Source organism: Choloepus didactylus, chromosome 4 (assembly GCF_015220235.1).
Source record: "Choloepus didactylus isolate mChoDid1 chromosome 4, mChoDid1.pri, whole genome shotgun sequence".
Classification (NCBI taxonomy): Eukaryota; Metazoa; Chordata; class Mammalia; order Pilosa; family Megalonychidae; genus Choloepus; species Choloepus didactylus.
In genome coordinates this window covers 136,799,965-136,816,757 of record NC_051310.1, presented here as the reverse complement: position 1 = coordinate 136,816,757, position 16,793 = coordinate 136,799,965, and the positions used below count along the sequence as shown (strand labels likewise).

At 35.1% G+C, this 16,793-nt stretch overlaps 1 protein-coding gene across 2 annotated transcripts in view; it reads left to right on the top strand.

Moving 5' to 3' along the window:
- Positions 1-16,793, top strand: part of GOLM2 (golgi membrane protein 2) — a 207,480-nt gene that overhangs the window by 98,231 nt on the left and 92,456 nt on the right. For both annotated transcript variants that reach the window (XM_037834105.1, XM_037834106.1), the window contains exons 4-6: positions 3,630-3,720; positions 7,323-7,467; positions 7,790-7,870. In XM_037834105.1, the coding sequence (XP_037690033.1) occupies positions 3,630-3,720; positions 7,323-7,467; positions 7,790-7,870 (317 nt within the window). The remainder of the gene's footprint in view (positions 1-3,629; positions 3,721-7,322; positions 7,468-7,789; positions 7,871-16,793) is intronic.

The window sequence follows — 16,793 nt, the reverse complement described above, 5'->3', positions numbered from 1 at the left end:
TTTCAATTTGGCCAACAGTTTCTTTTATTTCCATAAAATCATCTATTTTTTTACTCTTGCAATTTCTTCTGTATGCTCTTCTAGGGTCTTCTTCAAGTTCCTTATATCCTGTGCATGCGCTTCTTCATGTCCTTTGTATCCCATGCCATGCTGTCGTTGTTTGTCTTTAGTTCTTTGATTAATTGCTCCAAGTACTGTGTCTCCTCTGATCTTTTGATTTGGGTATTTGGGTTTGGGCTATCCTATCGTTTGATTTTATCATATGCTTTAAAATTTTCTGTTGTTTTGGCCTCTTGGCATCTGCTTTACTTGATAGGGTTCTTTTAGGATATGAAATATTATTGAAACACCAGTCTTTGATTTGTCAGATCTACAGCTTGGTGGCATACACTTTCTCTAACTAACCCGCAGATGGCATCCGCGAGTCACCTATTCCCCTCATGGCAGCTCTCCCCAGCTTTGTCTTTGTGGTGTGTGGGGGTCTGATTCTTGTGGGATTCAATTGATGCACCAAGTTTGGGTGTGTTGTTGATACTGTCCACCTAGAATGTGGGGCGTGTGTCTGAGCGGTGAGGGATACAGGACAGCTTTAATAATTAAACTTTCCAGGTGTTCCTAGAGATTTAAGGCTGTTCCAAGAGTCTAAACCTTCAGTTTGGTCTCGCCACAGATCGTCTCTGCCGCTGACCCACAAGTCCTTGGTATTGGCGTATGGTCTCTGGGGTTTCTGAGTGTGTCCCTCTTCCCAGCTATGCCCTTTTTAGGGCCTCTGCTGAGGGACAGGTGTGCTACATCACAAGTGCATGCTGTCCCTTAAGGGAAGTTCTGGGCCACCAGGCCATGCAGGGGTGTTCCCAGCCTGCTGTAAGGATGGCTGAATGTGGTGTGTTAATTTCTCCCATTTCACACAGCTCCACCTTCCCAGCTCTGGGATAATTAGCTGTGCATGCACTAAAGGCTACTGTCCATGCCCGATATTGTGGCATGTGTTCGTGTTGCTGAAGACTTTCTGTCACACTGGGTCCCTTGGCGCGTCTCTGGGCTGTGGCGCCTGCGCCGGGCTGGAGTGTTCCCAACTCACTGGGAAGATGGCTGCAAGGGGCATGGTTTTTTTTCGCGCTTTGGCTCACCTCTGTCTTACTCGTTCCGAGACGATTAGCAGCAGGTGTACAAAAGGCTGTCTTCCGTGCCGGATATTGAGGTGTTTGCATAGCACATTCCTGCCACGCTTCACTGTGTGGTTCTTCCTGCTGTATCTGCTGCCGCTTTTGTTTTTTTTTTTAAAAAAGAACTAGTCCACCTCCAAACACCAACCCACAGTTTCCCAACATCGCAGCATGGCCACCGGACATTCAGCCAGCTCACTCACTTGTTTCTGAGCGCAGACTCCCGGTCTCACCAAGTGCACAGTCCCTGTGGATTTAGCAGACCTTGTCCAGCTGGTGCATTGCTGGAACTGGTGTTCTGGGTCACTTTCTGGCTTTTATCTAGTATTTATCACGGAGGTGTTTTTTTGGCCTGTCTCACCTAGCCGCCATCTTAGGTTCTCCCTATTATATCATTTTTGTCTTCATGGACACTACCCTCTGTACTTTGTTTTTTTTTTAACTTTATTGAAAAATTAAAAAACAAAGAACCAAAAAACCCCACAACATTTCAAACAAAACAAAGGATTAAGAAAAACAAATAACCTAAAATAACTACATTGAGGCCTCTGTTTGTTTGTTTGTTTGTTTACTGGTCACTCTTTAAAAGCCTTTATTATATCTTTAATTGCTTTTATGGCAAAAGATATTTTTTAGATCTGCAACCCCCAAATTAGAAAGAATTGCTCTATTTTAAAGCACCATTTATTTCCTACTCTTGTATCAATGTGCTGTACTCATGTATGTATGTATTTTAACCCAACAGTATTCAAAACTTTTCCGTATGTCTATAGGATTAAAGACTTAGCATATTTAGAGGTAATGTATTATTCCAGCATATTAATGTAGTAAAGCTTATTTAATCCCTCCGAATTACTGGATCACTATTGGAGTTTTCTTTTTTTCACTGTTAACGACTATCACAGTATAAAAACCTTTGTACACAAAGGTTCTACCCCCTCTTTTGTTATTTCAGTGGTATATATTCTCAAATGTAGAATTCCTGAGACAGAATGTTTTATCAGTGTTGTTGCCCTTTGAGTATAGATGACATATTACTTCCTAAAATGATTGTACTAATTTGTAATATACATGTTTTTCATAACCTCAACATTCATTCTAATTTAATTTTGCTAGTAAAAGTATAAGATATAATCATATGTACATACAGAAAGTTTAATTTACATTTTTAAAGCTGAAACAACACTTTTCTATGTATAGTTAATCCTTATTATACATGGATTTCATGTTTGTGAATTTGCCTACTCACTAAAATTTATTTGTAGCCCCCATATCAATGTGTGTTGTCTTTCGTGGTCATCTGTGGACATCTGCAGAGTGGAAAAAATTTTGAGTTGCCCAAACAAAGCACATTACCTGCTGAGGCTGAACAAGAAAATGCTTTGCCTTCTTATTTCACGTCTCATACTGTAAACAAGTATCCTTTTAGTGTATGTATAGTGCCACATTTTTTTGTATTTTTGTGATGTTTTGTTGGTGAGTTTGCTGTTTAAAATAGCCCCAAGAATAGTGCTGAGGTGAGTCTAGTGTTCCCAAGCTCAAGTAGACTGTGTAGTGCCTTACAGAGAAAACACATGTATTAAACTTCATTCAGGTATTTGTTATAGTTCTGTTGGCTATGAATTCAGTGTTAATGAATAAACTGTATATTAAATAAGATGTCTTTAAACAGAAACACACATGAAACAAAGTTATGTATCAGTTGACAAAGATGATGTGACCAGAGGCGCACAGAAACCTAAGCAGTGATTCCGTATTTGTTAATTCAGAGTTTGCGGAGACTTTATAGAATGTAACTACCACAAATAATGAGAATCGACTGGATTTATTAACTTTGTTTCTTCTTGTGTGAATGCTCTATTTGTAGCCTGTAACAGCTTGTCCTGTGTAAAGTCATCATTTTTCTCTCTTTTGTTCCTTTACATTTTCTCTTGAAGGTGCCACTCTTTATTGGTTTCTTCCATTCCTGTTGTCATTCTTATGGTTTAGAATTTTATTATTGTATTTAAAATGCTAACTACTGAATGAGTCATATGCTGCCACTCCTTGCCAACTCACATGATTCTAGCTTTTGCCAATTCGCATGATTCTAGCTTTTTTCGTCTATTACAATGTAATGGTACAGTTTTCCAAGTATTTTTCTCTTTTGTGGTTGAAGTTGGCTCTGGCAGTTGTTTCTTTTTAAATGCAAGTTGTAAAAATAATAAAAAAATTAATTGTTTTCATCTTTCTAATTTTTATTTTCTCATTTATTTGCTTTATCAGTATTCTTTGTCCTCTGATAAAAGTTCAAATGTTTTTAAATTTTTGACTCTGAGCTAGTTTTATATCTACTCTGTCTTTCCTTGCCCATTCCCCTTTGTTAACTGAATGTTTTACCTTTGAAAAAGTATTTTAGCTTCTAGACACTTTGAGAATCCAGTCTAAGATAACATAATCTAAAAGAATGACTTTGTAATTTAGTTTTCAGTGTGGACAACAGATAAAGGAATTAAGAACACAGCATGAAGAAAATATTAAAAAGTTAGCAGACCAATTTGTGCAGGAACAAAAGGTAAGGTTTTAAAAATACACTTAAATCAAAATATGTTCTTATAACTAATTTAATTTGGAAATAATTTTTTCATAAAGCATATTTGGAACTGCCTAGTTCCAAGATGATTTGCAATGGCTTTATTGCTGAGTAAATTAGACACTTGCAAACATATAATTTGAATTCTTAAAACTAATTTCAAGCTAAAATATCTTTTATCTGTCTTTTAAAAATAATTTTTGCTTTTTGTATAATTTTCAGATTGGAAAATGGATAGTATTTTATTAAAATTAGTTACCTTCTATTTCATACATTTGAGAAATAGAAAAAGAAGAGAAAAGTTTCTTTGTCAATCTCTGTTATCCTAACATCCTTTCTTAAAACACAAATGAAACACTAGCCACTATAACCAATTTTGATTAATATTATGGGGGGGTGGCAATTTTTTAAATTAATTTATCCATTTAAGCTTGATATATATTATGACGGCTTTGCTAGAGATACTGGGAATTTGTTTGAAGATTGCTAGTAGCCATTAAGGACATGATTCATTTCCTATACCCTATAATTTCATCTGACTAGTCGTATTTTTCATTATCTTGTCATTTAAAGTAAAGAGAGATTTAATAGTGAAAGGCATTTATCTTGCTTTTTGGTGGCAACTCACTTACAGGTCTAGAAATTAAGGAAACCAGGTTTTCCATTCTTAGCTATTTCATTATTTAAAGCATGAGAGTAAGGACATTTTTTGAATCTTTAAAGCAGAATAGCTGTTACCCATCTGCAGTTTACCTTGTAGAAATTTGAGGATGAATTGGATGAAAGAAGGCAGACACGAGAGAGCTACTGTAGTGTTGTGCATTGAAGGCAGTCACAGTACTGTGGAGACACTGGGGGCACAGAGGAGCATGGTAGGACACAGAAGGAAAGGGAAGAGAGATTTGCTATAGCAATTGTGTTATAAGTCCAGAATATAAATAATGGGGTAAATTTGCTCCTTTTTTTTTTGTTTTCCCCCAAGGAGAACAGATGAGAACTTTCCCATTTCCCAGTCAAGTGTAATTCACTCTTTAAAATGCTAGGCTAATTTTTATATTGTTAGTTGACTAATGTCATCTTCAATACCTCTCTGCCATTATCCTGCCCTAAATGGAACAAGGCAGGACAGGTATAAAGGTGCCTAGAGAACTTCTCCTTTCTAGGGTAACACAGCAGCCCTTATCCTCCCTACCTGTCCTGTCCCTCCCTGATTCTGTTGCCCACCCTCATTTTCTGTTCTTCAACTGCTATAACAAGTTTGTTCTGTGAAATCTGAGTTGTTTTTTCATAGGAACAAACCCAGTGTTAGCTACATGAAATAAGCTTAAGTTGTATTCAGGGATTTTTTTTTTTTTTTTAGACCAAGCACATGCTTATCTTGGAAATTACTCTGGAGAAGGTATTGGCAAACTAGATCCCACAGGACAAATCCAGCCTATTGCTTGTTTTTGTACTTCCCATAAGCTAAGAATGGTTTTTACATTTTTAAATGGTTAAAAGAAGTCAAAAGAACAAAAATTTCACATTTCACAAAATGTGAAAATTATAAGAAATTCAAATTTCAGTGATCATAAATAAAATTTTATTGGAATGCAGCCACACTCATTTGTTTCCTGCTTTCATGTTGCAAAGGCAGAGAAACTGTCACAGACCAGAGACTAAGAAGACCTTTGGATTAATGCAATGTAGTGTCCTGGAGTGGATCCTGGAACAGAAAAAGGACTTAGTGGCAAAACTGGTGAAATCTGAATAAAGTCTGGAGTTTAGTTAATAATAATGTACTAATGTTGGTTTCTTAGCTTTGATAAATGTACCCATAAGATGTTAGCATTAGAGAAACTGGGAAAGGGATGTAAGAAAACTCTCTGTATTGTCTTTGCAACTTTTCTGTAAATCTAAAATTATTTCAGAATAAAAAATTTATTTAAAAAAATTAGGAGTTGCCCTTACAAAATCACCAACATTACATATAGAAAAACTTTTTAAGAGTTTATTTTCTTGTAAAGGTACTGTCATTAATAATGCATCAGAGACTCAACATCTTTGTTAACTATTTTAGATGGAAAATTATTTTTAAACAATAGCTTCTGACTTTTTGTTTAATACCTTTTGTTCTATCTACAGCTGCAAAATAGTGGAGTACTACTGAAATACCCTTATAATATGGCATTACAGTGAAAATACACAGAGATACTTGGTGACTTCTCAGGTTGTGCCTCATAGATTTTTTCATCCTTGGCCTTCATATTGACATGTTTAGAAATTTCAGTTTATTTCACTCATCAGTGATCAAGCTCTTAGAACTGATTCTAGCTTACCAAGTTCACAGAGAATATATAGTGAAGCAGTATAACATGATGATTAAAAGTGTGGGCTTTGGAGTCATAAAGACCATGATCTGAATCTCTTCTCCACTATTTTCTAGCTTTGTGACCTTGGACAAGCTATTTAACTTGTTTAAGCCTCATTTATTTTTTTATTTTTTTGTTTTCCCCAAAGCTGTTCATTTATTTCTACTAGATGAGAGGGATGAAAGCAGTTTGTAATCTATGAATATTTGTTGTTGATTTTATCTCTCAAATATTTGTTGTTGATTTTATCTGTCAGGTTCACTGGAATGCTTACACCTGATTGTCAAAGCATCCTTTCTGATTGTCAAAGCATCCTTTCTTCTCCTTTATTGTGACAAATTCTTAAGATTTGACTCTTGTTTCTACAGATTTCCTGTAGATTTTTTAGTACTATTGTTTTTTATAACATTACTAATAATTATATTGCATAGGGCTTTACAAGGCATTTATATATGTACTGAATATTAACTGGAGAGACTTACATGGCAACCAACTTTGTGCACTTGACTCCTTGCCTCTTCCAATTTTCCACTGAGGTGATTCAACTAATATGAGAGTCCCACCAACAGAAATGAGTCAGGCTTAACTATATACCCAAAGATTCAAATTTCCAGGAAATGCCATGATTAGGAGCAGATTGGAGGGAGCACTGATCTGTTTATTGTCCTTCCTTTACTTGCTGTGCTTGGGCGGCCAGTGCTCCTAGGGGAAAATGTGCCTGTTTTCCACCCTTGCCTTCTCCACTTGGGGAAAAGCCTGACAGAGTTGGTAGTCATCTGTCACACTTGAGTGGGCACCCATGTGCCATTCGCTTCCTGTCTTCCATCCTGCTTGATTCCAACATACGCATACAGAGAACTCACTCTGTCCATAGCATCCAGGATGATGCTCAACTTTAGGACTCCACAGCAACCCACAGTGCTCAGCAGGCTATCTTTCTTGCAGACTCACTCCCTCAGCATTGCAAAGAGAACTACCTCTGCCTAACATATTAGGTCATTCACTGTAATTAGAGGCTTTAAAAAGTGTTGGTTATTCTTTGGCTTCAGTATCAGGTATAAAAACTGAACGGAAATTAATATGATATTCCACATCTCCAATTGTTGAGAATTTAGACCCATTGTATATATTTTTAAATAATGATCTGTTTCAGAATATTTAATAATACTTGTGTCAATGGTTTAGCATTTTGAACTGAAAAATATTTACTGTTACTAAATCTTTATCTATCAGCAAGAGATGCACAAGGTTCAATCAAATGATGACAAGGATTTGGGTATAAATGATCATGCAGTACCTAAAAATATTCCAAAAGTAGCTGAGAATGCTGCAGATAAGAATGAAGAGCCTTCAAGCAATCATATTCTACATGGGAAAGGTATTATTATTTTGTTTTGTGTTAGTAAGATACTGACTTTTCCTTCCCATTTTGATGTGAACACTTTCAATTATAAAGAATATTGGTTTGATTTTAGTTCACTTATGATTGGGTGTTTATATTATTTAAATTTGAATCCTTTATGATAGAGGGGAAAAAAAGAGTAAGTAGTTTTAGAGTTACATCTATGTCCAAAGCAAGATAAAAAGATGTTCGGTCAATGTAGCCTATTGCTTTAGGAACTGCTTGTTATATTCCATGAACTCATTTTCAATTTATTTAAGGAAAAATATAGAATTATATCTTTCTGTTACTTGGGCAGAACACGTCAAACGAGGTGGTGATGCAGGAATGCCTGGGATAGAAGAGAATGACCTTGCAAAAGCTGAAGATCTTCCCACTTGTAAGTAAAAATTATTAGAAAATTCAACTAAAGGCATTGTGTTATTTTTCATGTGACTCCATTCTCTTTTTTTAATAACACTTGGGAAAATTCACAGATATTTGGATAATTGATATTTCCAGTTAATTAACTACCCATTGATTGCCAGGATTTTTTTTTTTTTGATACAATTTTTATGAATTTTTTTTTGCTAAAATATTTAAAATACTTTTTTGCTTTGATAAGTAGAGTGTGTCAACCACATTTGAACCTTTTCTTGATTACTCAGGGTTATTGCTTATGACAGTTGTGCTATGTAAGAGTCATTTATGTTTACTAAAAGTATAAATGGCTCATTTTTTTTTCCATCTTCTCAGACTTTTATGGTGTTGGTGTGCTTTAATGTGGCAGAGTAATAACTCTTACAGAAGTTATTTAGGTTTTTAAGGCTTAACTTGTCCTTTTAATGAATTACCTCATGCTTTTGAACAGTTTTACACTATTTTTTCTTTTCTTCTTTTATGGCCACTTCTGTTCAGTGTGTAATTCTTTCTTTATTACTGGGTCTGCTTCTTCTTATCTATTTTCACTTCAAGTCTCTATCACTGCTGTCCTAATCCCATTCAGTTTTTTTTTTCCCCTTCATGTCCCTTTTTGTTTTGCTTGACTTTTCTGTGTTTCTTGGCTCTTAAAGGTCCCCCCCCCACCCCAAACCCCAGTTTATTATGGTGGAAAAATAAAAATTAAGAACATATCTTTGCTTCTTCTTGGCTGCTTTTATTCTTTCTGAATCTCAGTGATTACTTCTGTAGTTACAGCTAGTATATGTGGTTGAAATTGCTGAATGTCTAGGTTCAAATAAATGAAGTGTTAGTGCTTTCATTTTTATAGTTTTATTGTCTTTACAAATTTTTTCATGTTTGTATTCTTGTGGGTGTCCAATTCATTGTATATTCCCCTAGAATAAAGGTAAAGATAAGAACAGTAACATGAATTAAAAATTCAGAGTTAGAATGAACCTGGTTTGTTTGTAAGGTAATGAAGTAATGCAATGATTCTTAAAGTGTGGTGCCTGTAACTACAGTATCAGCATTACCCGGAAACTTGTTAGAAACGTAGATTTTTAGTCCCACTCCAGACCTACTGAATCAGAAATTCTGAGGATGGCATCCAGCAAACTGTATTTTAATATGCCATCCAGGTGATTTTTTTAAATTCAATTTTATTGAGATATAGTCCCATACCATACAGTCATCCAAAGTGTACAATCAGTTGTTCACAGTACCATCATATAGTTGTGCATTCATCACACCAATCTATTTTTTGAGCATTTTCCTTATACCAGAAACAGTAAAAATATGAATAAAAAATAAAAGTAAAGAACACCCCAAACACGCTGCCCCCCCCCCTTATTTTTCAGTTAGTTTTTTGTCCCCATTTTTCTACTCATCCATCCATACACTGGATAAAGGAAGTGTGGTCCACAAGGCTTTCACAATCACACTGTCACCTCTTGTAAGCTACATTGCTATACAATCATCGTCAAGAGTCATGGCTACTGGGTTGCAGTTTGATAGTTCCACGTATTTACTTCTAGCTATTCCAATGCGTTAAAACCTAAAATGGGTTATCTATATAATGTGTAAGAATGCCCACCAGAGTGACCTCTCGACTCCATTTGGAATACTCAGCCACTGAAACTTTATTTTGTTTCATTTCACATCCCCCTTTTAGTCAACAAGGTGTTCTCAATCCCATGATGTCAGGTCCAGATTCATCCCCAGCAGTCTTATCCTGTGCTGCCAGGGAAATTTACACCCCTCATCCAGGTGATTTTGATCATGCTAAAGTTTGAAAACTACTCAAGTATAGTGAATATCCAAGTACCTACTGGCTAAGACGTTAATTTAAAGAAATGTTGAGGGAAGGGACCATGTCTTCTTCTTTTGAAATTTTGCAGCACTTACTCTAGTCCTAGAGTCACTGAATTTTAGAGTGGTTAATTTCTTTCATTAACCTTTATTTAGTTTTTAAGCTTTGCACATAGTTTTGCCTCAGATAAATGCAGGCTTCTGGTTTATAGAAACACTCTTCAGTTATATGAGCAAGGGTATCTGCTTGCATGCATTTATTTTCATGTCACACATCTATAAAAATATTGTTTACATTTACATATAATTTTTAACCTCTGTTGTCCATTTCTACATAGTTTTCAAGTGAAATTTTATCACTACTCTAAATGTGTAATTTCTTAATTTATTTTCTCATTGGTCCACTAACATGATTTATTACTTCTTCACCAGAAAATTCCAGAGTTAGGGTAGTAATGAAATAGGAGTGCAAGAGGTCTTAGAGATCTTGTCTTGACCATTTTCTGGTATAATTGTCCTTATGAAATAGTCTTTCATATGTTTCTTTCATACATGAACCACATTAGCAGGACACAAAATCAGTCTTGCCTTTTCTGCTTGCTTAAAAAAAAAAAGCATAAAAATAATGCTGCTATAAACATCAGTGCAAATGTCCTTTCATGTCCCTGTTTTCAGTTCCTCTGGGTATATACTTAGTGATGGGATTGCTGGGTCATATGACAATTCTATACATAGCTTCCTGAAGAACTGCCAAACTGCCTTTCAGAAAGGTTGCACCATTCTGCATTCCCAACAACAGTGAATGAGTGTCCCTATTTCTCCATATCCTCTCCAGCACTTGCAGTTTTCTGTTTTTTTTTTTTTTTTGATGATGGCCATTCTGGTAGGTGTGAGATGATATCTCACTGTGGTTTTGATTTGCATTTCCCTAATTGCTAGTGAAGTTGAGCATCTTTTCATATGGTTTTGAGCCATTTGTATTTCCTCTTTGGAAAATTATCTGTCCACATCTTTTAGCCATTTTTTTTTTAATTGGATTGTTTGTCTTTTGTTGTTGAGTTGTAGGATCTCTTTATATATTTTGGATACTAAACCCTTATCTGATATGTGGTTTCCAAATATTGTCTTTCATTGTGTAGGCTGCCTTTTTAATTTCCTGACAAAGTTCTTTGATGCAGAAAAGTATTCAATTTTTTCTGCAATAGAAAAAGAGATCCCATTTATCTATTTCTCCTTCCATTGCTTGTGTTTTGGGTGTAAGGTCTAGGAGACCACCTCCTATCACGAGATCCTTAAGATATTTCCCTATATTTTCTTCTAAATGTTTTATAGTCTTAGCTCTAATGTTTAGGTCTTTGATCTATTTTGAGTTTATTTTTGTATAAGGTATGAGATAGGGGTCCTCTTCTTCTGGATATGGATATCCAGTTCTCCAAGCACCATTTATTGAAGGGGCTGCTATGTCCCAGTTGAGTCAACTTGACCACCTTATCAAAGATCAATTGTCCATAGATGAGAGGGTCCACCTCTGAACACTCAGTTCGATACCATTCGTCAGTACATCTATCTTTATGCCAGTACCATGCTGTTTTGACCACTGTAGCTTTCAAGTCAGGTAATGTGAGACCTCCCACTTCATTCCTCTTAAGATCTTTTTGGCTATTCAGGGCATCCTGCCCTTCCAAATACATTTGATCATTGGTTATTCTATTTCTGCAAAGTAAGTTGTTGGGATTTCAATTGGTATTGCATTGAATCTATAAATCATTTTGGGTAGAATTGACATCTCAACTATATTTAGACTTACAATTCATTCATATGGTGTGTTCTTCCATTTTTTTTAGGTCCTATTCAATTTCTTTTAGCTGTTTCTTGCAGTTTTCTCTATATAGGTGTTTTTTGTCCTTGGTTAAATTTGTTCTTAAATATTTAATTATTTTGTTTACTATTGTAAATGGAATTTTTTTCTTTATTTCCTCGTCAGATTTCTCATTACTGGTGTATTGAAACACTACTCATTTTTGCATGTTGATCTTGTATCCTGCCACTTTGATGTACTTGTTTATTAGCTCTAGTAGCTTTACTGTAGTTTTTCTGGATTTTCTGTATATAGGATCATGTCATCTCCAACAGTGAAAGTTTTACTTCTTCCTTTCCAATTTGGAGGCCTTTTATTTCTTTTTCTTGCCTAATTGCTCTAGCTAGAGCTTCCAGCACAATGTTGAATAACAGTAGTGACATTGGGCATCCCTGTCTTGTTCTTGATCTTAGAGGGAAAGCTTTCAGTCTTTCCCCATTGAGTATGATGTTAGCTGTGGGTTTTTCATATACTCCTTTATCATGTTGAGGAAGTTTCCTTCTATTCCTGTTTTTCTAAGTGTTTCTATCAAGAAGTGATGCTGGATTTTGGCAAATGTCTTCTCTGCATCAATTGAGATGATCACATGGTTTTTCCTCTTTAATTTACTGATGTGATGTATTGCGTTAATTGATTTCTTATGTTGAACCAGCCTTGCATACCTGGAATAAAACCTACTTGGTCAAGGTGTATAATTCTTTTAATGTGCTGCTGGATTCGATTTGCAAGTATTTTCTTGAGATTTTTTGCATCTATATTCATGAAGAGATTGGTCAGTAATTTTCTTTTCTTGTATCTTTGACTGACTGGTATTAGGGTGATGTTGGCTTTGTAGAATGAGTTAGGTAGCTTTCCCTTCTCTTAAATTTTTTTGAAGGGTTTAAGGAGGATTGGTACTCATTCTTTCTTGAATGCTTGGTAGAATTCACATGTGAAGCCATCTGGTCCTTGACTTTTCATTTTTTGGAGTTTTCTAATGAATGATTCAATCTCTTTACTTGTGATTGGTTTGTAAAGGTCTTCAATTTCTTTTGAAGTCAGTGTTGGTTGTTATTGCTTTTCTAGGAAGTTGTCCATTTCATCTAAGTTGTCTAGTTTGTTAGCATATAGTTGTTCATAATATCCTCTCATTATCTCCTTTATTTCTGTGGGGTCAAAAGTTATGTCCTCCCTCTCATTTCTGATATTATTTATTCTCATCCTCTCTTTTTTTCTTTGTTAGCCTAACCTAAGAGTCCATCAATTTTATTGATTTTCTCAAAGAGCTAACTTTTTGCTTTATTGATTCTCTCTATTGTTTTCATGTTCTCAATTTCATTATTTCTGCTCTAACCTTTGTTATTTCTTTCCTTCTGTTTGCTTTGGGGTTAGTTTGCTGTTCTTTCTCTACCTTCTCCAGGTGAGCAGCTAGATCCTCCATTTTTGCTCTTCTTTTTTGATACAGGCATTTAGAGCAATATATTTCCCTCTCAGCATTGCCTTTGCTGCATTCCATAAGTTTTTTTTTAAATATATTTTATTGTGAAATTTAACATATATAAATAACAGTGATAATTTTCAAAGTACAATTTAATAAATAATTAGGGAGAAAATTTCAAAGAATGTTATGGATTACAGTTCCACAATTTCAGTTATTCCTTGTGAAATATATACAAAAGGTGATACCTATCAAAGTACAATTTAACAAGTAGTTATATAGGTTTCAAACAATGTTATGGTTATAGTTCTACAGTTTCAGTTATTTTCTTATTGTAAAATATAAGATACATACAGAAAGGTGATGACTTTCAGAGTATAATTTAATGAGCTATAGAGCAAATTTCAAAGAATGCTATGGGTTACGGTTTCCCATTTCAGTTATTTCCTTCTAGCTGTTCCAATACCCTAGCATCTAAAGAAAGAAATATACAAAAATTCAGGGGAAAACCTGATTGGGGTGGCCAAGGAGACCAGATGCTACAACTTACACTAAGAAAAACAAAATTATGGCCCAGTCAAAGGAACAAACTTACACTTCAACCAAGATACAGGAATTTAAACAACTAATGCTAAATCAATTCAAAAAGTTTAGAGAAGATATGGCAAAAGAGATAAAGGCTATAAAGAAAACACTGGGCGTAAATAAGGCAAAAATCGAAAGTTTGAAGAAACTGACAGAATCTAGGGAAATAAAAGACACAGCACAAGAGACGAAAGACACAATGGAAACATACAACAGCAGATCTTAAGAGGCAGAAGAAAACACTCAGGAACTGCAGAACAAGGCACTTGAAAGCCTACACACAAAAGAACAGATAGAGAAAAGAATGGAAAAATATGAGCAATGTCTCCGGGAACTTAAGGACAAAACGAAATACAGGAATGTATGTACCATTGGTGTCCCAGAAGGAGAAGAGAAGGGAAAAGGGGCAGAAGTAATAATACAGGAAATAATCAATGAAAATTTCCCATCTCTTATGAAGGACATAAAATTACGGATCCAAGAAGCACAGCAGACTCCAAACAGAATAGATCTGAATAGGCCTGTGCCAAGACACTTAATAATCAGATTATCAAATGTCAAAGACAAAGAGAGAATCCTGAAAGCAGCAAGAGAAAAGCGATCCATCACATACAAAGGAAGCTTAATAAGACTATATGTGGATTTCTCAGCAGAAACCATGGAGGCAAGAAGGAAGTGATGTGATATATTTAAGATACTGAAAGAGAAAAACCACCAACCAAGAATCCTATATCCAGCAAAACTGTCCTTCAGACATGAGGGAGAGTTCAAAATATTTTCTGACAAACAGTCAATGAAAGAGTTTGTGAACAAGATACCTGCTCTACAGGAAATACTAAAGGGAGTACTACAGACTGATAGGAAAAGACGAGAATGAGAGGTTTGGAACACAATTTTGGATGATGGTAGCACAGCAATGTAAGTACACTGAACAAAGGTAACTATAAGAGGAAGGTTAGGAGCATGTGGGACACCAGAAGAAAAGAGGAAAGATAAAGTCTGGGACTGTATAACTCAGTGAAACCTGGAGTATTCAACAGTTGTGATAAAAGGTACAAATAATGTTTTTTCATGAGGGAGAACAAATGAATGTCAGTCTTGCAAGGTGTTAAAAATTGGAAGGTATTGGGTGAATAATACAATGAACACAAACTAGAGACTATAATTAACAGGATCATTGTATTATGCTTCCTTTAATGTAGTAAAGGCAATATACCAAGGTAAATGCAGATAAGAGGGGGGCATACGGGAGGGGTGTGAGACTCTTGGCATTGGTGGTATTGTCTGACTCTTTATTCTACTTTAATCTAAGGTTATCTTTCCTTTTGCTGCTTTCTAGCTGTCATGTTGTTTTTTGTTTTGTTTGTTTTTTGTTTGTTTTTGTTTTCTTTCTCTTTCTTTTTTCTTTTTCTTTTGCCTCTCCACCTTCTTTGACTCTTCCTCCTGCTTTGTGGAAGAAATGTAGATGGTCTTATATAGATAGTGGTGATGGTGGTGACCACATAAATATGTTACTATACAGAAAACCATTGATTGTTTATCTAGGATGCAATGTGTGGGGTGTGAACAAAACCATCAAAAAAAAAAAATGGGTTGACGATGAAACATTGAGGGCAATATACTGAGTGAAATAAGCCAGACACATAAGGACAAATATTACACGGTCTCACTGATAGGAACTAATTATAATTTGTAAACTCATAGACATGAAATATAAGTTACAAGATATAGAACAAGGCTAAAGAATGGGGAGCAGTTGCTTAGAATGAGCAGAATGTTCAACTAGGTTAAACTTAAATGTTTGAAAATGAACAGAGGTGACAATAGCACGTTGTAAGAATCACTAACAGTGCTGAATGGTGCATGAATTTGATGGGAAGGGTAAGCTCAGAGTCATGTATGTCGAAGGAAAGTTGGAGGTTAAAAGACGGGAATGTATGAAGCAGTGAACCTTGTGGTGGGCAATGTCTGTGATTAACCGTACAAATATTAGAAATCTCTTCCATGAACCAGAACAAATGTTTGACACTACAACTAGAAGTTAATAATAGAGGAGCATATAGGGAAAAAATATATACCTATTTCAAACTATATACTACAGTTAGTAGTATTTCAATATTCTTTCATAAACAGTAACAAATGTACTATACCAATACTATGAGTCAACAAAGGAGGGGGAGTGGTTAGGGGTATGGGAGGATTTGCATTTCCTTTTTTTTTTTTTTTTTTTTTTTGTCTTCTTTTCTGGAGTAATGAAAATGTTGTAAAAATTGAACAAAAATTAATTGTGATGGATGCATAGCTGTATGATGGTACTGGGGGCAATTGTACACTTTGGATCTTTGATTAATTATATGGTATGTGAACAATCTCAATTTAAAAAAAAGCAAAAAATAAAACAAAACAAAACAAAATTCAGTGTTCGTAATCCTTTGTTAAATTCTATCTTGTCTGTTGCCACCCCTTCCTTTCATTTAATCACTTTCTTTATCTTCAGCGGTGTCTAAGCAGTGACCACACTAACTTGTTCATATTGAAAAGGGATGTTGACATTATGGAGAAAGGGACTGCATCTGTTTTTTGTTCTTAAAGAGGCTGTTGCCTCTGGGTTTTAGGACTTGTCTGGCATCGGAACACTCTGGTAGATTTAAATTTCTGAGAGATAAACTTAGTGAGTGAAACTTTTATAGAATCTCAGTAGGGACCTAGGTATTTCAGGAGTGCTGCTGGTTAGGGTTTGGCATACTGTGACCATTTAGGTGCATTGCATAAGCTTTTTTTTTTTTTTAATGCAGTTTTATTGAAATATATTCACATAACATACAGTCCTTCAAAGTGTACAATCAGTTGTTCATAGTTGTGCATTGATCAACACAGTCAATCTTTGAACATTTTCATTACTCCAAAAAATAAAATAAAAATTAGAATAAAAAAGAACATCCAAAATATTCCATTCCCCTCCTCCCATTGTTCATTTCCTTTTTTTTCACACTATTCATTGTTTCTTTTAACTTTATCTAAAAATTAAAAAAATAAAAATAAAAAAAACATCATTTTAAACAAAACCAAAACAAAGGAATAAGAAAAAACAAATAACCTAAAATAACTACATTGCTTCCAACATGTTCCTACCCTACCCTATGAAAATAGACTATAACCCGACAAAGGAATAAGAAAAACAAATAACCTAAAATAAATATGCTTCTGCGAACT